We start from the raw sequence: 25,047 nt of genomic DNA on the forward strand, positions 1-25,047 counted from the left end.
CTGCCATAGCGATTGATTGTAAAATTTATCACATAGGTTTCAAACAACGAATCTAAAATATTCAAACGGATCTAACTTACAAGTAATGTATTCACATTCAAAACTTATAAATTTTTGAATTTGTTTTGTATGAAGTCAAACTGTTAAAAATTTGTTTAGCTTGTATTAAATTTTAGCATTTTATTTTTATTTTTATCAAGAGACTCGTATCTATCTATCTATCTATCTATCTATTTTTTGTATCTATCATGAACATCAAATGCTATAAAGCTTCTCTGTGAATTTCCACGAGCTGCGAGGAGGTTTTAATTGCGGTTATTTTTTACCAAGCACCAGCATGTAAAAAATATCCATGTTTTTTAATTGCGGATATTTTTTTACCGAGCACCAGTGGTGCTCTTCTATCTTTAGAATTTAGATCCATGTTTACTATAACAATAAATTTATGACAACTTAATGGTTACTTCCAATGCATATTTTATTTTTAATCAACAGACTTTTAATGAAATAAAATTTCCCTAAATTTAATGGCCTCAATGCATTATCAAACTCACTTCAAATTTCATAAAAGACATCTAATGTAAATATTTTTTATTTTATTTAACTAGTTTTGATTTTGAAACATGACTTTCACTGTTTTAAACTTTATTTAACTATTCAATTTGAATGGGTTCATCATATACTGCTTCAGATAGCATTTTTTTTTCTTTTTATATGCTTCAGAGAGCAATTCTTGATGCAATGATAGCTTAATATAATTTAAAAGTTTGATAATGAATAAAGAGCACACAATTAATCATGACTCGTTCCTCTCATTCATGGATGGTAATGCAGTACAGCAGCCTAAGTAGTACCACAAGCTGTACAATCTATAAATTTTAGTACACACGCATAGTACACATGCAGCTGAAGTACAAGTTATAAAATTCAAACCCCAATCATTTGGGACTATAAATAGATGCTTTTGATTTGAAATTGAAAGTAAGAAAGACAAAAAAAAAACAGTGAAGGAATACCATCAGCAGCAGGCTAGCACCAGTCCAGCGAGGGAGTCTCTACGGGAGCGGCATGTGAACACATCCGATTTGATCAGACGGTCAGATTTAAACCAGTCTGGACGGTTTGGATGTGTTCTCAGGTCGCCCCTGCGGAGCTTCCCACTAGATCTTTGGTCGGGATCCTCAAAAGTAACTCAATTTTTGGGTTTTGGATTGAAACTGTCTAATTCGTATCTGTCGTGCGAAATCGCCTCGAAATGTGTGCGCTCCACTTAAGATAGATTATCACGAATTTGTATCGGACAGTTTCAATCTAAATCCCAAAAATTAAGTTACTTCACTGGATCTGAATTCGTAGATCTTCATCCCATCCCAACAGGTAACATCCCTAGTTCCCAACTAAAGAATTAACATATATTTCTTACAATATTATTCTTTTGATGTGGAATTTTACTTAAAGATTTGGTTCTTAAATGTGATTGGTGTTATCTTCTTAATATTTTTGGTATTGATAACCTTTACTGTCTCTATAAAAAAATCGATGCAAAGCTTCATTAGACTTGAAATTTAGCACTTATTCAGCAAAATCTAAATTAATTATCTCATTGCAGGGAAAAGATGAGCCATCTTTGACAAAGGATGAGGAAAAGATAGCTCATCCTTTGATCATTGTCAAATTGTGGAAAAAAGATAAGCAGGGTCAAATGAGGAGTTAAATTTCTGAAAGCTTAATACAACCATCTTTTGTCAATTTGTAGGGAAAAGATAGCTCATCCTTTGACCATTCTACTTAATTGCAGGGAATAAAAATTGCGGTCGGTCGAGTTACAATAGACAATGGTCAGAGATAAATTGCAGGGTAAGTAGTGTATTAATGAAAGGACTTCAATGGATGAAATTGGCCGAATGGCTGCTTCAGTTTACAAAACTTGTAATAAAAATTAAAAATGAGGCTATGGTGCTTTGCAGAGGAGGGATTCAATCAGGGGCGGACCCACTGTAGTACAGGGGTCAGCTGCCCCCCACTGGATTTTCAAAAATAGTACTAAAAATTTGCTTTTCGGACCTCTGCCCCTCCCTGAAATTTAAATTACTCCCATATAGCCCATTCTGGAATTATAATAGACGGAACGGAGCCCATATAAATTCTGAGCGAAACAAATTAGCGGAGCCCAAATAGGCGCTGATCCCAAATAGCGAAAATTAGTTGAACCAAAATGTTTTTTATTTTTATTTTTTATTTTTTGAATTCAAAGGCAGAGGCTGCCAAGTTGAACCAAAATGTTGATTTCAAATTTCCTATAAATATTGAATTGTTGATTTTTTTTCAAGTAATTTAGGATTTTTATTATATTGATTGGTATTTTTTTTTGTTATGTTGAATTGTACCCGATAAGCTATTGGGTTTGAACCCGATAAGCTATTTGCATTCGATTATTGCCCCGCCCTGACAAAATTCCTGCGTCCGCCCCTGGATTCAATTACATCCTTTTTGGCGACACTGAATTATGTACACTATCGATTTTCAAAGTTTTCAAAATTTCAATTGTCTATCCAAACCGTTTAACATGATTGATATGTTAAAATATGCTTGTAGATCAATTTTACATTTTTTGAAATTTTTTACTATTTATTAAGTATTTAACAAAATCATTATATCCAGACCATTGAATTTTTGTACCCATCTTAATAAATAGTAAAAAAAAAATGATTTGCAAGCACATTTTAATATATTCATTATGTTAAACAGTTTGAATTAACTGTTTGAACTTCGAAAATATAGAGCGGTGTCACAAAAAAATGTAATTGGATCCCTCCTCCTGTAATATACACTTATTTAGTGTGTTTTGATACAATAATAGTTGGATGTGCTTTGATTTTAATACAATATGTATCTTGATTCGTGACATGAATCCAACGCCTGTTGTATCCACACTAGAGCAGCAATTTTTTTATAGAAAATACAAAAAAAATTAAAAATGATAGTGTGTTCTGCAGACACGCCAAATCATACCACAATCACTGTTAAAAAAAATATTAAAAAAAAATTATATATGTGAGACTCCAAATGAGAATAAAAACAAAACAAAAAAATTGTAAATGTGAGATGTCAAATTAGACAAAAAAAAAATTAAAAAATTAAAGTAAAATTCTAATTTTGGAACGCCAAACCATATTGTTGTTTTGAGGAGCAACTAATTAAAAAAAAAAGGAAGCGATAAGACAAAAAAAAGGAGCAGGCGATTGCTCTTTTGGAGATAGCGACGGAAGTAAAACAAAAATCGCATGGGTAGAGTGAGGATTTGAAGTGCCACTTAATTTTTTTTGTGTTTTTCTATTTTTTATTTAATTTGACGTCTCATTTTGAATTTTTTTTTTTTCTGGTTTTTGTTCTCTGAACTCTCACAGATATAATTTTTTTATCGCTAGTCTTAGTTTCAACTTTCAAGCTATACAAAAATTAAAATTATTTTTCAAAATTTCGCTAAGAAAAAAATACAAATATGACGAAACATTTAGCTTTTTCTTTTTCTTTTTTTACGCCGAAATCACGGTCACCCCTCATTTGATTAAACTTCTTAAAAATATAAACGTGTCGTTTCAAAGCTGAAATCGGTCAACAAGAAATTAAATAGTGAAGCCTCGACGAGACGAAACGCCACCGGTTCGGCGTTTCCTTTCCAAGACAATTAAATGCACTTTAAAAAAATATTACGCAGAATTTATACCATCTAAGGTTTAATGCCTTCTAGCCTTCCTGTATTTCCCATTATAAGTTGCACTAATCCAATCGCCTGTTGCCTCTCCTTCAAAAATCAAAACTTCATATTAGATACTAAGCCTGTTGTTCACCATGGCAGACAGCTTTCTAAGCTCCAATTTCGACTTAATCTTCATGATCCTTTCCCTTCTCCCTACAGAGACTCTGTTGTGGGTTCAAACGGTTTGCCGTACCTGGGCCCGAGTCATCTCGGACCCCGGATTTGTTCGTGCCCATTCCTCTCGTCCTGCTCCAATAACTGCATTCTTTACACCAAAGGACCGGGTTTCTCGTTCCGACCAATGGTTCAAACCCATTCAAGATGGTGGAAAGTTTCCCACCTCTATCTCGGGCTTTCTGTCGAACGGCTTTAAGGTGGCATCTTGCAATCATGGCATTCTCTGTTTCCGTCGAGATATGGTTTTTGTAGTGGGCAATCCGGTGAATTCCTCCTGGTCTGTTGTAAGTTATGCTCCTGAATTTTCTTCATATCGATCATATCGATACCATGGTGTTGCACTTATCTATGACCCGGCAATCTCTCTCAACTTCAAGCTGGCTCTCGCGTTTATTAAATTCGATCGTAGTGAGGAGGGAAAATATTGGATACGATTTCACATCTACTCTTCTGAAACTGGTTCCTGGTCAATATCCTCTGAGTTCATTCAGTGGTGGTTTAATATGGTTGGCCCAATGTATGTTGGAATATGGGAAAGTGCACAGTACGAACCGTGCAATATCGGAGGTGGCTCAATATGCTGGATAGAAAGTTTTGGGTTTTTGATGGGATATGACATCTCCACTGACACTTACTGGGAAACCCAACCACCGTTGCCTATCAAAGATGCTAGAAAATCAGGAGATTTTCCCAGAGGATCAGGAGACATGTCGGGTTACGATGGTATCATATATTTTACCAGAATGGACTATGATGTTGTAAAGGTTTGGAGGTTAGAAGGAAAGAATAGCTGGGTTGTGGAAGATGACAGCAGTGAGAAGCTCCCCCAGTTCTTTTCCCATTCGTTTGCTTATGACCGTGCAAGGAGAGTTCTATTTATAGGAGACCGAACTAAGAGGGAGTTATTTGCATTGCATCTTTCGAGTTCGAGGTTGGAGATTCTTTCTCAAGGGGATGAGTTTCCCAAGGAATTGTTCGACTCTCCTCAAGTGGCTCATGGCAATACTCTGGCGCCTCTCCGAGGTGCTGACACTGGAATGGATGGTCTTACCAAAGAATTTTGTGCACTGGGATTGAGTCCTTTGGATCTGTAGAAGTTGAAGTTAGCTGATCCATGTTACATGTTTGTCTATGATTTCTATGTTGAACAAGTCTTGCTAAGTACTGGTCCTTTTGGTTTGGTATTAACAGTCAATTTTATATGGTTTTGGCGTTTAGTTTTAATTATGAATGTTGTTATGCTTTTGTTATTATGCATGTTTCTTTCTTTAGATTTAAGATGTTACCTTTCAGATTAAGAATTGAACTTTTAATTGAGATTTGGTTATGTTTGATTTCTTATTGAATCATAGTAACTTCTATTGGTTTTTAATCACGTACTGGTTTACTGGTATATAACATGTGTCAGGTTTACACTATTGTTTCTCCAGCAAGAACTAATAACATGTACCTTGTCAGTTGTGCATTGCTATCAGATATCCACTTAACCAAATTCTAACGCTGCTCTCTTGCAACAGGGGATCATATCCGCTTGTCATCAGGTTATAGTGATTCATGTTGGTTGGTTGATAGAATTATTTTAAACTAATCCACCGTTGTAATAAAAACAAACTACGAATGATACAGATGTGAAAGCCGTAAATTACTTTGGCTCTGACCGGAACAATAGTGATCAATTCCATAGAATTTATTAAATATGATTTCTAATTAAATTTTGTTAATCATAATCAAAATGGAGAACCATTGATTTCTTTTGAAATTATTAATTGAAAAGTACACATATAAAGAAGAACTGATTTCATTGAGTTAATACTGGTATTGGACAGTGCCAGGCTTATTGGTACGGACAACATGCAACTTGTTTACATTTAACAAACAAAAACAAAAATCCTATTTACGGTGGTTTCCTTCGCACTTTGAAATTCTATGCATCAAGCCTGTACTGACATACTTAATTAACCGTATTGTTTATTTTCTTCCGAAATCCATTAAATCATTTCTAGGTATTTCACAAAAGCAAGGAAAGCATCATTCATACTCAGCCATCTATCACCAAGTGCCTCCAATTGTGCTTTCAATGCAGTATTATCTGATATCAAAGCATCTACATCAGCAATTCCGTCAGTGACCTCTGAAACAACTTTTGTTATGCTCACCTTTGTAAGCTGTGCCGTCTTTTCCTCTGCAATCCTCTGGCCCAACTGCTCCTTCATCTTCATCAGCAACACTGGTAAACCAAAAACCCCTTGTGCATTCTGTGGAGTGATAAAAACAAAAGAGATTTGGGTTGCTTGGGCTTGCCATGTGGCATAGAGCGAGAACTCCTGAACCGCGTAGAGAGATTCCATTGCCTTCAACCAGTCATCGTGCATCATTTCCACTTCTTTCATCCACATAGATATTGAGTAAACGTTGGATGCAACTATGCAAGTCACCCAACTATTTAATATCCACGTAAGAATCTCCCATCCGAGTCGAACTTGCAATCTCCCACAATTGAGACATTGGTATGGATGTAAAAAAATTGCTAATATGACCAATAAATGTAATATGTTTGCAATTATAAGAATTAAAGTGTTCTTAAACATTTACTAGCTAGTAATTACTAAACTCTGAAAGTTTACCAAACATGAAATAAACTTGATTGCTAATTGAGTCCAATATTCTATGTGAACCGGCAAGAAATTGATTAATTTTAATGAAGAGATTCAAATTCCTGCCACAAAATTTCAAAAGCCCAGGGTTTATTGCATATGTATCAGTCATTCTTCAATAAAAAAAAATCATGTTTATGACAAATAACATTACTTATATGATATTAAAAAATAGAAAGAAATAAAAACATGACCAATTAATATCAATCAATCCAAAAATTTCTTAAATGACATTTAAGAAATGAAAAGAAATCAGAATAAAAAGAAGACAAACTAAATAAGCTTGTGGCAAGTACGTGTGATGAGTATGAATCTAAATAATTTTAGACTTTTACATGTAAAAAAAATAAAAAATAAAGATGCATAGAATCAAAAAATAGTAGACTATTTGATTGGAGGGATGACATTCAATCTGAAACTTTATATTTTAATCACAGCCGTTAGCGAATCATGACATCTACATGCTTAATATAAGAAAGAGATTATATTAAATAGTGCATTAATTGCTCACATGCAGAGTTCTAGGAAACGAATGATTATACTAATTCCCTCACCCCTGTCCCCCCTTTTTCCCTGCACTCTCTCTCCTCAATATTAACTTCCTTAACAGCCTTTATCCCCCCCATTTATTCTGCTAATAATTTCCATTTATCCCCGCATTAAATTAGACTGTCATTTAATAATAATCCCTACATTAATTATGATGTCCTCTAATAACAATCCCCGCATTAATTATATTGTCCTAAAATAACAATCCCTGCATTAATTATATTTTCCTTTAATAACAATTCCCGCTAACATAAAGTATTTATGCATGTAACGTAAAGTATTTATCCATATAACATAAAGTATTTATGCATGTAACATAAAGTACTTATTCATATAACATAAAGTATTTATCATTATACTTGAGAAGTATTTATCATTGATGTTTTACTAAAAATTGCAGCTATGTTTGTGAAGCATTTATCTATGTAACATAAAGTATTTATCCATGTAACATAAAATATTTATCATTATGTCTGAGAAGTATTTATTATTGATGTTTTACTGAAAGTTGCAATTATGTCTGAGAAATATTTATCCATGTAACATAAAATATTTATCATTATATCTGAGAAGTATTTATTATTGATGTTTTATTGAAAGTTGCAATTATGTCTGAGAAATATTTATCCATGTAACATAAAATATTTATCATTATGCTTGAGAAGTATTTATCATTGGTGTTTTACTAAAAGTTGCAGTTATGTCTGAGAAATATTTATCCATGTAACATAAAGTATTTATCATTATGCTTGAGAAGTATTTATCATTAATGTTTTACTAAAAGTTGCAGCTATGTCTGTAAAGTATTTATCCATGTAAAATAAAATATTTATCCATATAGCATAAAGTATATATCATTATGTCTGAGAAGTATTTATCATTGGGTGAGGGGATTGTTTGTTTAATGGTCCCCAGTTGTGCGGAGACAATCACAAAAAAAAAAAAAATTTGTGCGGGGATAACTGACAAGTATTTATGAGGGGATTGTTTATTTAATGGTCCCCAGTTGTGCGGGGACAAATAAAAAATAATAATAATAATTTGTGCGGGGACAATTGATGGATTGATTTATTCAATCATAAATAGAGATCATTGCATAGGGATTAATACTTTGCAAATTCAAGATAAATACTCTGATACTTCAAGTTAAATACTAACAGTTTCTGTGAAGTATTAATGATTGAGCGGTCCCTCCCATGACTTTTTTGGCAGTTTGTCGAGATTTTTTGCGGGGTTGAGACTGCGGGAATTATTATCAAGATCTCTAGGAAATATACAAAGAATCTTTAGAGATAGAATTGGTATGAATGAAAATAGATCCCCTCTTGCCCTCAATAGAATCTTTAGTGCTAAACATATAGCAACATCCAGAATGAATCACCTTATAAGTAAACTTTTGATCCTACAGATAGGTTTTACAGAGATATTGCCAACCAAATGATTTGATTTTGACATTTGGAATTGGATTTAACAATTATTCATGTCCTCTTTGAATATAAAGATTTATGAGAAACAAAATTGTTGCATGCATGCAATCATTCAATCTAACCAAGATTCAGAAAATCGTACAATTTAATTACCTTCTAAAAAAAAAAAACAAATCTGTTAGCCTATATATACACACACATAGGCACACACACTATGTCTCAGCAATTACTATCCTTAACCATGGCTTCAAATTAAGAGGACATTAGTTTTTGTTACCATGCTTTTTTTGTCTATCATGCAGTACGTCAATTACAGCACAAAATCTCTCAAAGCATATCATTATTGAAAATGCTTCTGATCTGGTAACCTTTATATTATCTTTTTATTTGAGTTCTGCTAACCTAACCCCTATTTTGGTAATTAATTGGATCTTACATGTGGTTATTGCAATAGCCGTTACAAAAGAAACACAATAAGCAATAAAATTCCTGTCCAATATTGTATGATATATTATGTTTCTAATATTGAAATGTCATAACAAAAACATCTTGATTCTATAGCTAGGTATTACCAGAGGATCACAAGCAATCCAATCAGCAGGAAATTCATCCAGTGGCCGTTCAATTAAAGCAGAACAAATGTCCTACGTCCATGTATATATGCATTCAATCTCATCAATTTCTGACTTATCAATGAAATATTAATTGTTCAGGTGATATTTATATGCATAATTATTCTGATTTAAAGTTGCTTGGACCTGTTAGTATATATGCAGGTTACCGGAGCATATATGTATGTAGTTGACTTCGTTCAGATTAGTGTTAGATTTAAATATATATAGAGAGAGAGTGACTAATGTGCATTCGTATGCATATGGTCCGATATGCATATGGTTCAAATTTGAAATTTCAAAATTCAAAATGTCGATCCAAACCGTTCATATTGTTCTCCATATTAATATGTGCTTGGAGACCAAATTTTACATTTTTCTGAATTTGTTTACTATTTATTAAGTCACTTTGAAAATTGCCGATCCAACGATGGCTGCTGATTTTACTGTTTTGTTAAGTCACCGTTGGATCAACAATTTTCAAAGAGGCTTAATAAATAGTAAAAAAATTACCGTATTGCCGTATCCGTATTGTATCCTATACTCCGTATTGCCGTATCCATATTTAATTTATATAATATAATAGATGTATCGTATCCTTAACTTTTGAAAATTACCGTATTGCTGTATCTGTATTGTATCCTATACTCGTATCCATGTCCATACAACATAGGTTCTAATGGATGATTTTTTTTTTTTTAAAACCGTTTGAAATTTTTTTTTCTTGCTCCATAAATTTGAATTCTTTTGTCCATCAGATATCATCTTACATTCATTATTATGAGAAAATATATTTGATTTTTTTTTTATTGTCTCTCTCTTTTTTTAAAAATTAAGCAAAATGAAAATTTATGTTAGCTTTTTGCCTTGCTTCTATCGTCTCTATTCAACTTAGTTATTTATTACCGTACTAATTAATTTGCTAATTTAATTTTTATTTTTATTTTAGGACGTTACTAGTGTCTCAGTTCTTTTACCGTTATTTAGTTCGGTCGATAGAGTATTTGGAAAAACAAAAAAAAATCTGGAATGATTACTTTTTAAATTAGAATTTTATTCAAATTAAAAGTGAAATTATTTACAATAACATTATTTGCAGGGAATAATTATTTTTAAAAATTCAGAAATAAGAATTTTCATCAAGGTTCTAAATAGCGTTTATCGCGTCATAGCGGGGAGCCTCCAAAAAAAACTATAGCGAATAGCGACGCTATAGCGAAAGCTATCCCAAATAACGTTTTTTTATTTTTATAAAAATTATATTATATATTTGTACTAAATATCAACATTATTTACTCTCATAGAATAATAAATAATATCAAATTGATTAAAAAATTATAATATTCATATTGAACCAATACAAAGTCCAAATTGCGACTCAAAATATCTATAGTAATACTAATATCATAAACTATCGATATTTTTCTATTTAAAATATCTTCAACATCATAACATAACTTATCTTTTTTCTATTTAAATTTCAAAATAACCTAGAAATTGAAAAAAAAAAAAATCATACTTCTAGTAAAATAAACAGATGATCCTTGAAGAAATTCTTGTTAGTCCCTAAAATTTCCATAATTTAGCAATTATTTATTTGATTTATCATCAGTTAAAAAAAAAACCAAGAGCAAAATGAAAAATTTATTATAGCGCACCTGAATTTGATATAATATAATATTCATCAAAATTAAACAATATCTTCACCATTTATTTATTTTAAAGCTCATATAAATTGAAAAAAACAAAAAAAACAACAAATGTTGCATAGCGGGCGCTATTTGCGCTATAGCGGACCGCTATTACTACTATAGCGTCCATAGCTCAAATAGCGCGTTATTATGCATAGCTTAGCGTTTTGAGTCCAAAAACGCTATAGCGCGCTATTTAGAACACTGATTTTCATACAATTAGTGAGTAATATTTCTGAAGTATGTGCAATTTTTTTGAAAAAATATAGATGTCTCAATCATAATTCAAATATAAATTATATGACAGACGTTAAATTCAAGAGTCAATGAATTTAAATTATAGCCTTTTAATTAGTATATTTGTTATATTGTGAGTTTTCATTTATAAAATAATTTTATGTGATAATTCTAAGTTTAATATAATCTGAACGTAAAGAATCATTTGATATTATTTTTTATTTTTATACTGATAATTTTTTTTAATTAAGATATTTTTTAAAATAATGGATTGAGAGTCAACATGCACCCAACACATTTTCAAATCTCTTTATATATTACAGAAGATTTTTTTATTTTGTGATTTTCAAACTCGTAACCTACCGAAGGCATGTGTCTAGCGTAGTGTTTTGAAAAAAACCAATTGGTCTAGAACCGGACCGAACTAACTGTGGAACTGACCCGTAACAATCCGGACCGGTCCGGATCGATCCTAAACTGTGCTAAACCGTGCAAAAACATGCTAATTCATGATCAAAACCGTACTAAACCATGCTAAACTCGTAGTCAAAACCGTGCAAATCCATGGACTCACCGAATCGGACCATAGATTGAAACTATGAGTCTGAATCATAGTCTTTAGCATGGATTTGAGCCATCATCTCCAAATTTAAACCGTCTAATCCGAACCATGTGAACCAGACCTGTAGACCGAGAGATTTTGGACCGGACCAGACCTGTTATGTTTTGACCCAAATTGCTATTCGGGCCCATTGGGCTTTGTATCTTTAATATGTAGTCTCTTGTCATGAGAGAGAACTAAGTCTAATCAGAATATCATTTTCAGTTGTCTCTGTTTCTTACTCTCTTTCTCTTCTCAAACCATAGAAAACCTAACAAATTGGTATCAGAGCCATCTCTCTGCCGGCAGTTCGATCGGTGGTTTAAGGGTTCTTGTTTCCGCTGCCGCTGAGGTTTTCAATTTGACTTCTCCGATCAGATCCATTCTGAGTCGCGTCAAGATCGACAAGAGTCGGTGATCTTTGGTGGACTGCGTTAAGACCATATTGCTTTGGTGCGTTTTTGATTTCCTTCGTGCACCGCGCAAAGTGGTTGTGTGAGCCGCGACTGACCATTCAACCCCTTTCATTTTTCTCCTGGACTATAGTGAGCCAAATTCATTTCCTGTTGAATTCCGAAACCTAATTTTCAATTAAGTTTGACTTTGGCATTTGTTGAAATTTGACTTCGGTCTATTGGGTCTGAGCAATTGTGATAATTCTAATTTTGCTAAATTGGAATATTTTGTTGTGGTTTGGTAATTTCGGATAACCGGTGAATTTGGGTATTGTTGTATTTTGGTAATTTGGAGAATTTATTATCTGGGGTTTGAGAAATTGAATGGATATGTCGGCAAAATACGATATTGAGAAGTATGATGGGAAGACGAGTTTTGCATTATGGCAAGTGCGCATGGCGACAATTTTGTCAAGCCAAGGCGTTAAGGATGCCATTTTTGGTCGAGATAAATTGATTGATGCATTGACGGATAGTAAGTGGAGAACTATGGATGATAATGCACTCTCCATTATCCAATTGTGTTTGAGCAATTCGACATTGCAAGAGGTCCTGTCAGAGAAAACTGCTAAGGATTTGTGGGAGAAATTGGAGAACATTTACATGAAGAAGTCTCTCACCAATCGGTTGCGGTTGAAGTTGCGCCTCTACACCCTTCGCATGGTTGAAGGTACATCAATTTCCGATCATATTTCGGAGTTTGCATCTATTTTGAATGATTTGGGTAAGATTGATGTTAAGGTGGAGGATGAGGACCAAGCTCTTTTGTTATTGTGCTCATTACCCGCATCATACAAGGCATTTAGAGACATGTTGATTTATAGTAGAGACAAGATTTCCCTTGAGGATGTTAAGAGCAATTTGCAAGCCAAGTTGCACATTGATAGTGAAATGACCAATAAGGAGAAAGGAAGTCAAGGTGTTGGTTTGGTTGTTGATCGAAGTAGGTCATGGGACCGAAACTCGAAAGATACAAGGACCCGTTCGAAGTCTAGGCACAATAATTTGGTGTGTAACTATTGTAAGAAGAAGGGACACATTAAGGCCGATTGTTTCAAGCTCAAAAATAAACAAAAGGCGGATACTAAAGGTACTTCTTCAGAAGAGGCCAATGTGGCTGAGTGTGACACGGTTGATACTCTTTGTGTGGTAGACACCAATGTTGATGACATGCATTGTTGGGTGATGGATACGGGTGCTTCGCAACACATGACTCCAAATAGAGATTGGTTTGAGACTTATGAGCGTACGGATGGTAAGGTTCTCATGGGGAACAATAACATGTGTAAGGTTGCCGGAATTGGTTCGGTGACAATTAAGTTCCATGATGGAAAGGTCCGAAGGTTAACGGGTGTGAGGCATATACCCGATTTGTCGAAGAATTTGATTTCTTTGGGGTCTCTTGAGGAAAAGGGGTGCAAGTTCCAAAGTGAAGGTGGAGTCCTTAGGGTTTCTAAAGGGGCTCTCACAATTATGAAGGCAAAGAGGATTGGAACTCTTTATTTCCTACAAGGTTCCACGGTCACGGGCTCGGCCGCCATTGCGCGTTCGGGTACTATCTCGGATGCAGATGCTACAAAGTTGTGGCATATGAGATTGGGGCATATGAGTGAGCGAGGAATGACCATTTTGAGCAAGAGAGGCTTGTTGTGTGGCCAATGCACGGGCAACTTGGAGTTTTGTGAGCATTGTGTATTTGGCAAGCATAAGAGGTTGAGCTTCTCCACGGCCATTCATTCGACCAAGAGAACATTAGACTATATCCATTCGGATCTTTGGGGACCTTCTCGCGAGCCATCTAAAGGTAATGGTTCTCGTTACATGCTTACTTTCATTGATGATTTCTCAAGGAAGGTTTGGGTTTATTTCTTGAAAGAGAAAAGTGATGTGTTTCGCACCTTCAAAGAATGGAAATCACTTTTGGAGAACCAAACGGGAAGGAAAGTTAAGAGGTTGAGAACCGATAATGGTTTGGAGTTTTGCAACCGTGAGTTTGATAATTTTTGTAAGGCCGAAGGGATTGTTCGGCACAAGACGGTGGTCCACACTCCTCAACAAAATGGTGTTGCAGAGAGGATGAATAGGACACTACTTGAGAGGTCTAGAAGCATGCTTTCAAATGCGGGTTTGGGTAAGGAGTTTTGGGCAGAAGCCATTAACACATCTTGCTATTTGGTGAATCGATCTCCTACCACTTCAATTGAGTTGAAGACACCCGAAGAAGTGTGGTCGGGTAAGCCGGCCGATTATTCGAATTTGAGGGTGTTTGGTTGTCCCGCTTATGCACATGTGAATGAAGGAAAGTTGAAGCCTAGATCAAAGAAGTGTGTTTTTGTTGGGTATCCCGAAAATGTGAAGGGGTATAAGTTGTGGTGTCCCGAATCATCCAAGTTCCTTATCTCGAGAGATGTCATTTTCAATGAGTCGGCAATGTTAAAGGCAAATGATGTTGCACCCGAGCCGACTATTAAGGAGAATGAGAAGGTTGAGATGAAGGTGGAGTTTGAGGAACCGGTCCAAGAAGGTGATGATGCGATCTCACATGATGATGCCAATTTAGATGAAGGTCAAGAAGAGGCACAACCATATGCATTGGTAAGGGACCGAGCTAGAAGAGAAATTCGACCACCTACAAGGTATGGATACTCCGACTTTGCTTATTGTTTAGCGATTGCAGAGGATGTGGAGTATTGTGAGCCATCTTCCTATAAGGAAGCCATTTCTTCCAAGGATGCGGCCAATTGGGTCGCTGCTATGAATGAAGAGTTACAATCCTTGCAACAAAATGAGACTTGGTCTCTTGTGAAGCCTCCTAGTAGTAAGAGGATTGTGGGTTGCAAGTGGGTGTTTAAGAGGAAGATTGATGGCTCAAATCCCGCGGATTTTCGATACAAGGCAAGACTTGTGGCTAAAGGGTATAGCCAAGTCCAAGGTGTGGACTTCAATGATGTATTTTCTCCCGTGGTTAAGCATACCTCCATTCGAGTTTTGCTCTCTTTGGTGGCAATGAAGGATTTGGAGTTGGAACAAATGGATGTGAAAACTGCCTTCTTGCATGGTGATTTGGAAGAGCAAATTTACATGAGTCAACCGGAGGGTTTTGAGGTTACGGGAAAGATGGACCGTGTGTGTCTTTTGAAGAAGTCCCTTTATGGCTGTTCGCGTGAAAGCGCAACGCAAGTTTCGGTACGCTTGGGGGCGTACCTTTTAAAACCGCGGTTACACCTTCCGATTAGGGTTGCAAGTGTACAACCCTATCGAGGAGTATAATCGGGTATCGATCCACAGGGACGGTTCCTTTATCTAGATATTTACTTATCTCGACTAAAGACTAGAAGTGAGAAAAAGGGGTTTTGGTGTTTAATTTTCCTAAGGAATCAACTCAAGCAATCACACAATGATATAGAATAGTAAATGTGCAAGAAAAGGTATAAACTGTGTTTTGATTTGGGATAAAAGGTGTTTCAAGGGTTTCAGACTTCATCTCTGATTTGCCTCTAGTGGTACGGCCCTTACCAAGTTGGTACGGCCAGGCCGCACCAACCTGGTATGACCAAGCCGTATGGGGCTTGGTACGGGTAGGCCGCACCACTCTTGTAAGGGCCGTACTGGTTTACCAGAACAGAGCTTACAAGTTCGAGTTGATGCATTTCTTGCTGGTACCTCGTATTAAACTCTTGATAAAGGTTCAATTGACCATACCTAAGGTTCCTAAACCTCAACTCTCGTTTGTTGGTTCAAGATCTAAGTTTTGGATTCAATTCTTCACCTTCTAGGGTTTCTAAACCTCAACTCTCGTGTTTTGGTCCAGATCCTCTAGTTGATTGATTGGAGATCTAAGGTAACCTCTAATCTGTCGATTAGAGGAGAATTCAACCTTTCGGCTTCAATTCGATCAAGTCTACCTAAAGGGATTGGTTTGGTTGAGAGAAGGCAATGGTCACATGACCTTGTTAGGGTTGATCTACCACTATAGGCACACCACATGCAATCACAGAAACACAAAGCAATCAAGACAAGCAAATTCACAATCAAATCAATCACAAGAGTTCATACAAGATCTAAATCAAGAAAAGCAACACAAATCAAGAAAATCCATCTACAAACCCTAGAAACGAAAGTCTACTACTCACAAGTCATGGATCTGTCCAGATATACAAGAAAAGAGATAGAGAAAGTCATGAAAGAACTAGATTGAAGATCGGGAATGGAGAAGGTGTAGATCCGTCGATTCTCGCCTCTTCCTCTTCCTTGATCTTCTCTTCTTGCTCCTTTGCTCTCTTTCTCTCTTTCACTGAGCTCTCAATCTGGAATGAAGTGGAATCCCCGAAAATGGAGAGATCCCCCGCTATATATAGCCTCTGCCAAGATTTGAATTCTGTCAGGCGGCACCTATGTACGGCCAGGCCGTACAAGGTGGGAAGAAGGCTGAAACGGCTAAGTTTGGTACAGGCCGTACCAAGTTTGGTAAGGGCCGTACCAAGGTGTCCAAAAACGCCGTTTCTTCGTGTATTTTGCTCCAATCCTGCAGAAAACAAACAAACTCTCAGCAGTACCAAATTCTAAGAATATATCAATGAAATGCACATGGTTTTGACAATTTGGAACATGGATTTGGTATGAAATCAAGTCAAATATAGGCTAAATATGCGAGGTATCAAATTCCCCCAAGCTAAACCTTTGCTTGTCCTCAAGCAAAAAGATTCAAACTTGGATTCGAAGCTAGACAACTAAATCTAAATGCTGTTGCAAATCTAATTGTGAAAACTTACGTGAATCTGCTATGGTTAAGAATTTCTAGAATCATTTTAGTTGTAGTTTGGACATTTCTTTATAAACCGTAATTCACTCCACCAATTGGTCGATTGAACTTCTTATTTTGAGATGCTTTTAATGATTGTAAAGGTTTCATGATTAGGTTTGATCGAAACAATTTTATTCTTTTACCAAATCTATGCTTTTATTCATGGTTATTTTAATTTTCCCCCAAGCTTGAAACAAACTTGGGTAAGAAAATTTCAAACATGTGTTGGTACAAGCAAAATCATACATTTATTTATATATATTTTTTTTTATTCATTCATTTTTTTATTTCCTAGGTTGGGAGGCGAGCTCAAAGGCGTCTAATTCATTTTGAATCAGACTTATTGCCAGTACTCGCTTATTGCTCCTCTTTTCATCATTTTTTATTTTTATTTTGGGAGACGAGCTCAAAGGCGCCCAATAGGACTTATTGCCAGTACTCTTATTTTCTCCATCTTTTATTATATTATTATTTTTTTTATATTCTTTTGCTCATACCAACGGATACTCCAATAGAAAATCTCCATTCCTAAAGGTATAGTTCAGTGTATTCAAATAATTTCGTTCGATACAATCCTAAATTTTTCATCTTTTTCAATCATTAAAAACATCTCAACTTAAGCAGTTCAATCAACTAATCATGGGTTAGTTCTAATTCATTCAGGGTTGTCCTAAATACGACTAGAAATGTTTCAAAGTTACTCTTAATTCTAACAGTTCACGCAAATTTTCACCTAATAATGCAAGAAAATACGAAAAAGTACAAGTAAAAATAACGATAAAGTAAACATGACCTACATGCAAATGTCTCCCCCCCAAGCTTGTCCTGAGCATTGTCCTCAATGCTTCAAGACATAAAGATAAAGAATATGTAAAAGCTCGGGTAAAGGAAAGCGAACCTGAGAAGTCTAGGGTGGTGGTGGGCCAGGCCAGTGACCGTGGTCCATGAAGAATCGCCAGTCAGTCATCTGTCGCTCCATACGCTGAATACTCAGGGCCTGCTGAGCGACATCGGCCCGAATATCGAAAATAGCGTCCCCCTGAGCGGCCTGCGTCTCCTGAATGGCGAGCTGAGACTCGAGCAAGCCGGACTGAGTCTCCTGGATGGCCCGCTGCGAGGCCTGAATAGAGATCTGGGTGGCCTGCATGGAGGAGATGAGGGCGTACATCTCGCGCATGGTAGGCTCATGAGAGGGACCAGCTGAGGAAATGGATGGGCCAGCCTGATATGTGGAAGTGGATGGGCCAAGCTAGAAAGTGGAAGGTCCAGCACCGAAGGTGGAAGGTCCAGCACCAAATGAGGAAAGGCCTGCAGCAGGAGAAGGGAAAGGTCCCTGCGGAGAGAAGAGAGGGACCTGACCAGGAGAGGGAGGCATCTGGAGTGGAGAGTGAGGAGTCATATGCTCATCCTGATCCTGAACGGGAATGTCGAGCATCTCCACATCGTCCGTGGGTGGTGGTGGTGGTGGTGGTGGTGGTGGTGGTGGAGGTGGAGGTGGTGCGGGGCCCTGCTGGATACGAGGGGGACGGGTGAACAGCCAGGTGCTCCGGTCGTCAAAGGAGAGAGTGACCGGGAAAGGCATGACATAGCTGGCCTGGTCGCCGATGCGCCATGCCCAAACACCTCGTCCATCACGTGCTGCTGCTGGCTGGATAAACTTGTAGTTGTGCAGGGCCGTCAGAGTGAAATGGCGGGGGCCCTTGCACTCCTCATCTCCGATGATCTGGACACCCAGTCGCTCAGCAATGAGCGTGACGTAGGCGGAGATAGAGACAATGCCACCAACCTTGGTGGCGCGCTGGAGGCTGAGCCAGTGGTGGATCATCGCGAGCATCAGATCGGGCCGCTCGAGTGCGTCGTCAGGGCGCAGCATATGATCCAGCAACTGCAGATCCTCGACATTAGCACGGGTCATCGTCTCACCACGTGCAAAGAAGGTGCCGCCGAGGATCCGCAGTATACAGCGGAGGACGGGATGTGGGACATTCAGCTGCTTGAACTCCGGATTGAATGCAGAGCCCGCTCTCCTGCCAGAGATCAACTCCCAGAAGTGGTTGCGATCCAGATCGTCAGCGAATGAGAGGGAGTCCGTCGTCGGGTTTGGTGCAAAACCAAACCACTCGCGCAACTGGGAGAGCCAAACACGGTGAACCTCCTGACGAAGGCGGAACTTGATGTATGGAATATCCTTCTTGTTATATCGAAGCTCCAGAGAGGAGAGGAACTCAAGGGTGAGACCCGAGTATCCTCTCTGGGCGATGCTCCAGAAGGAAGAGGATATCCCAATCCGACCAGTGAGACGTAGGAACTCCTGGTCAAGTCCCAGAGTCTGGAGGGCCGAGAAGTCTACGATCCTCGTATTGGCGAACTTTCTCTGACGGAGGGTCTGGTGGAACTGCGCTGCGCGCTGGGTGGAGTCAGAGACACCCTCATCAGTGCCGTAGGAGTCGGAGGCGTGGTCACTGGAGGGTGTACCAGAAGGCTGGTAGGATGGGCTCTCGTGCCCACCTCTAGAACCGGCCTGAGAGGCACTCCTAGACGAGGACTCTCCTCCATCCCGAGACTGCGATGCGCTCCTGGAGCTACTCCGGCCGGAGAGACGAGATGACGTGGGGCCAGAAGCGGAGGGGACGGAGGACTCAGAATCAGACCCGGAAGGAGTGGGGGTGTGCGAGAGTTGCCGACGCATCTCGCGAAGACGCTCTTGGCGTTGCTGTTGAGCGTACTTGCGTTGGCGTTCTGTGTTCGGGTCGGACATGTACGTCTCACACAAGACCTAAGCAGATGAAGGCCGGTCTGGACTGGTACGGGTGGGGTGTACAAGTCTGGTACGGGTAGGCCGTACCAGTCAAGTACGGGTAGGCCGCACAAAGTGGTACGGGTAGGCCGTACAGGACGTTGTACAGGCCGTACCGGACGTGGAACTTGTGCTGGTAAGGTTAGAACCTGGTACAGGCCGTACAGGACTTGGTACAGGCCGTACAAACTGGTACCAACACCAAATTGGTAATATCAGTGCTCAGAAAGCTCAAACCAGGTACAGAACACAAAAATTTGGTCAATTCAAATGAAACAAGTAAGCACTGGTACAAGGTCTGGTACCTGTGCTGGTGCTGGTACGGGCCGTACAGCCTGGTACGGGTAGGCCGTACCAGGGTTAGGGTTTGCAGGAAAATGGCAGAATCGCTAATGGAAGGGAAGAAGAAGACGAAAATGAAAAAGGGAAGGAAGAAAAGGGAAAAGAGAAGTGAAAACCACTTACCCGAAGAAAGAGGAGGTGCGGCCTACGCCGGTACGGGGCTGTACTTGGTGCGGGGCCGTACGAGGGAAACGGAGATGGCAGAAGAAGAAGGCGGTGAGAAAGGAGTGGGGTTGCGCGGCAGAGAGAGGGAGAGGGAAGGAGATTGAGGGAGAGAGGGAGAGAAACGGCTGAGGGAGAGTGGAGGCACGGCTGGGGAAGAGAGGGAGAAGAAGAGGTGCGGGGGGGGTTTAAAAAAGGAAAGGGCGGCAGTTAATGCGCTTCTGCGCCGCCCAGACCTAGGTACGGCCTGGCCGTACCAATTTGGTACGGGCCGTACCTACCTTTCTGGAGCCGTGTCAACCCTAGATACGGCCTAACCGTGCCAAGTTGGTGCGGCCTAGCCGTACCAGGGAAGGTTGCTGTTCTTTATTGCCCGTGAAGACTTCTCAATCTCGCTCAGGATGCAGAAAAAGAAAACATGAATGCATGTCTAATTGTTCCTAAGATACACAAATAGGCTTGGGCTGCCTCCCAAGGAGCGCTTGTTTTAGGTCTTGAGCTCGACCATCTCTCTGTTATGCTTCAACTCGGGCGGGATCAGAGAGATCCAAGTTGACGCGCATTTCATGGGGATGATCAGCAATGTAGTGCTTGAGACGCTGACCATTGACTGTGAAAGTCTGCCCTTCCTTGCTCTCAAGTTCCACGGCGCCATATGGGAACACTGTTCTTACCCGAAATGGACCAGACCACCTGGACTTCAGCTTCCCTGGAAAGAGCCTCAGTCGAGAATTAAACAGAAGGACCAGATTTCCAGCACTGAATTCACGAGGTGTGATGCGCTTGTCATGAATCTGTTTGGTCCTTTCCTTGTAAATTCTCGCATTTTCATAAGAATTCAGGCGCATCTCCTCCAACTCGTGCAAGTCAAGGATGCGTTTCTCTCCAGCTGGAAGCAAGTCCATGTTGATGGCCCGCGTGGCCCAGTATGCTTTGTGCTCGATTTCCACGGGCAAGTGGCAGGACTTTCCGTACACCAGTTTGAAAGGGCTCATCCCAATTGGCGTTTTAAAGGCTGTACGGTAGGCCCACAGTGCGTCACTCAGCTTAAGCGACCAATCCTTCCTCGTTTTTGCAACTGTCTTTTCCAAGATAGACTTGATCTCCCTGTTGGAAATCTCAGCCTGACCGTTGGCTTGAGGATGGTAGGAAGTGGTCACCTTGTGAGTTACTCCGTGACGACTGAGAAGATTGTCGAACTGGCGGTTGATGAAGTGTTTGCCACCATCACTGATGACGGCTCTCGGGACTCCAAAGCGAGGGAAGATGATGTCAGTGAACAGTCTTTTCACTGCATTGGAGTCCGCATTCTTGCATGCCACTGCCTCCACCCACTTGGAGACGTAGTCAACTGCCACCAGGATGTATTCGTTCCCACAAGAGGGTGGAAACGGTCCCATGAAGTCAATGCCCCAGACATCGAAGATGTCTACCTCAAGAATAGAGTGGAGAGGCATCTCATTCCTCTTGGTGATGTTCCCGGTGCGCTGACATTTGTCACAAGCTGCAACGAAGGACCTAGCGTCTCTGAAAAGGGTAGGCCAGAAGAAGCCGGATTGTAGGACCTTTGAAGCAGTCTTGGAGAATGAAGCGTGTCCCCCGTATGATGAGGAATGGCAGTGCTCGAGAATGGAGCGCGTCTCGTCGTATGGCACACAACGTCTGTAGATGCCATCAACGCCAGTTTTGAATAGGAAGGGGTCATCCCAGAAGTAAAACTTGGCATCCGATCGAAGCTTCTTCTTCTGCTGGTAGGACATGGTAGGAGGGAGTACTCCTGAAGCTAGATAGTTCGCAATGTCCGCATACCAGGGCACAGATTTGGTGTTTACTTGGTCCGCGGCGTGGAATGTCCGATCTTGCACAGCATGGGTCGTGTGCATCGATGTACCGACCGAGTTTATCTCCTCCATGGCAGAGATCGAATGGAATTGATCATCAGGGAATGAGTCATTGATTGGCAGGTTAGCATAGTCCTCATCTTTCCAGCGAAGCCGGGATAGATGGTCAGCCACAGTGTTGTCGACTCCCTTTTTGTCCCTGATTTCAATATCAAACTCTTGCAGGAGGAGGATCCACCTGATCAGGCGAGGTTTGGCATCCTGCTTGCTCACCAGATACCTGAGCGCGGCATGGTCTGTGTAGATCACTATCTTGGAACCAACCAAGTAGGATCTGAACTTGTCGAGAGCGAACACAACAGCCAGAAGTTCTTTCTCGGTCGTCGTGTAGTTCATCTGGGCAGGATCTAGCACCTTGCTAGCATAGTAGATAGCACATGGCTTGTTCTCCTTTCTCTGCCCGAGAACTGCTCCCACAGCATAATCGCTCGCGTCACACATCAGCTCGAATGGCAAGGACCAGTCTGGTGGTTGCAAGATGGGTGCTGAGACAAGGGCTCCTTTCAATCGATGAAACGAGTCGACACAATCCTCTGAGAAGACAAAATCAGAGTCCTTGATGAGCAAATTGGTCAACGGTTTTGCGATCTTTGAGAAGTCCTTGATGAATCGGCGGTAGAAGCCAGCGTGTCCCAGAAAGCTTCGGACTGCTTTGACATTTGTTGGGATCTCCAGCTTCTCGATCACCTCCACCTTGGCTTTATCAACCTCAATTCCTTTGGATGTCACCACATGTCCAAGGACAACTCCTTCTTGGACCATGAAGTGACATTTCTCCCAGTTTAGGATCAGGTTGACCTCTTCACACTTCTCCAGGATTTTGCAGAGGTTGGTTAGACATGAGTCAAAGCTGGCTCCATAGACAGAGAAGTCGTCCATGAAGACCTCAACCTCATTCTCGATGAAATCCGAGAAGATAGCCATCATGGCTCTCTGGAAGGTGGCAGGTGCATTGCACAGACCGAATGGCATCCTACGGTACGCGAACGTACCGTAGGGGCATGTGAAAGTGGTCTTGTCTTGGTCGTTCGGGTGAATGGGGATCTGGAAGAATCCTGAGTACCCGTCAAGATAGCAAAAATGAGAATGATTGGCCAGCCTCTCAAGAAGTTGGTCGACAAATGGCAGTGGGAAATGATCTTTGCGCGTGGCAGCATTGAGCTTCCTGTAGTCGATACACATGCGGTACCCAGATACCACACGAGTCTGGACCAGCTCGTTCTTCTCATTTCTCACCACTGTTGTGCCACCCTTCTTGGGCACCACATGGATGAGACTCACCCACTTGCTATCAGAGATGGGGTAGATGATACCTGCATCTAGGAGCTTGAGGATCTCCTTTTTCACCACCTCCTTTAGATTGGGGTTGAGTCGCCGCTGGTGCTCCACAGACGGCTTGTGATCATCCTCGAGCAGGATCCGGTGTGAGCAGATTGCTGGGTTGATCCCTTTCAAGTCCTTGATTGAGTACCCGATGGCGCCCTTGTGAAGCTTCAGCTTCTCCAGAAGTCTGGCAGTTTGATCGGGGTTTAAACTCGCGTTGACAATCACAGGACAAGCTTTATCTGGGTCGAGGAACTCGTATCTGAGATTAGCTGGGAGAGGTTTGAGTTCGGGTGTTGGGCGCTTAGGCTGATCGTTGACACAAGCCGTGTCGGGGTGATCTGACTCGTGCAACGTCAAGACGTCAGCCTTGTCAAGCTCTGCTCCGCCACTCGTCTCAGGGTGTGTCGTACGGTCCTCGTGTGATCCATCCAACTTGCATCGGAGATCCTCCAGATCTTCAGGAATCACATCTGCTGCACAGATTGACTCGCTTGCTTCGCTTGGCAGCTGGGATAAGAATTCAGAGTGATGGCGCAGCGAGTTGTTGACTTGGTCAAGAAAGTAGTCCTCGGCTAGATCAGCTAAGAGCTCTTCTATCCCATCAACCCGGAAACATGTCTCAGATTGTGACGGATACTTCATGGCACGTTCAATTTGAAATTTCACCTTCTCCCCGCCAAAGTTCAGAGTCAGGGTTCCTTGTCTCACGTCGATTATCGCGCCAGCTGTTCTTAGGAAAGGTCGTCCCAGAATGATGGGGACTTCCTTGTCTTCTTCCATCTCCATGACTACGAAATCGACGGGTACAAAATACTTCCCGACTTGGACTGGCAGATCCTCCACTATGCCAAGTGGGAGTCGCACTGAAGAGTCCGCCAATTGCAACGTCATCCTTGTGGGCTTGAGCTCCCCCACTCCAATGCGCTCATAGATGGTGCGTGGCATGAGACTCACGCTCGCTCCAAGATCACATAGAGCTTTCTTGATTTTGGCCTTCCCAATGGTGCATGGAATGGAGAACTTTCCAGGGTCGTCCAGTTTGGGGGGTAGCTCGCTCTTCAGAATTGCGCTGCACTGCTCCGTCAGCTTGACCGTCTCGTGCCCCTCTAAGCTTCGCTTGTTGGATAAAATGTCTTTCAAAAACTTGGCGTAGGTGGGCATTTGAGTCAGAGCGTCGGTGAAAGGAATGGTGATGTGCAGCTGCTTGATGACGTTTGCAAAGTTGGCGAATTGTTCGTTCAATCTGGTCTCGGCTAATCTCTGGGGGAAAGGAACGGGTGGCCGGTACGGGGGTGGTTTCTCGTTTCCTTTCTTCTTCTGACTTCCTGACGCTTCAGATGAAGGTTGCACAGGCTCCGCTGAGCTGGTACAATCCGTACTCGCTTGAGGTGGAATGGGATCAGTTCGTCTTGGATTTACCTCGCTTGCCGGAGTATGCACGGGGGTCAGGGTCGCGTCAGGTGCCGGATCAGCCGCGATGTCACTTGGCAGTGGTGGTTCATCGTAGTGGGTTCCACTTCTCAGAGTAATCGCCTTAGCCTCTCCTCTCGGGT

General features: G+C 40.4%; 1 protein-coding gene and 1 long non-coding RNA gene across 2 annotated transcripts; both read left to right on the forward strand.

The window, feature by feature from the left end:
- The first annotated feature begins 1,000 nt into the window (after positions 1-1,000).
- On the forward strand, positions 1,001-2,361 carry LOC144548790 (uncharacterized). Its single transcript, XR_013509478.1, has 2 exons — positions 1,001-1,377; positions 1,610-2,361. It is a non-coding gene; the product is annotated as an uncharacterized LOC144548790 (long non-coding RNA).
- Positions 2,362-3,593: 1,232 nt separating this feature from the next.
- LOC144548795 (uncharacterized) lies at positions 3,594-5,198 on the forward strand. The gene has a single exon (XM_078297514.1). It carries the CDS (start codon positions 3,853-3,855, stop codon positions 5,029-5,031), a length of 1,179 nt encoding a protein of 392 aa, XP_078153640.1. The 5' UTR covers positions 3,594-3,852; the 3' UTR covers positions 5,032-5,198.
- The last annotated feature ends 19,849 nt before the right edge of the window (positions 5,199-25,047 follow it).

Source organism: Carex rostrata, chromosome 2 (genome assembly GCF_964058835.1).
Source record: "Carex rostrata chromosome 2, lpCarRost1.2, whole genome shotgun sequence".
Classification (NCBI taxonomy): domain Eukaryota; kingdom Viridiplantae; phylum Streptophyta; class Magnoliopsida; order Poales; family Cyperaceae; genus Carex; species Carex rostrata.

What these genes read in the sequence shown, in the direction of transcription:
- LOC144548795 (XM_078297514.1), top strand. Translation starts at nt 3,853, where the DNA reads ATGGCAGACAGCTTTCTAAGCTCCAATTTCGACTTAATCTTCATGATC.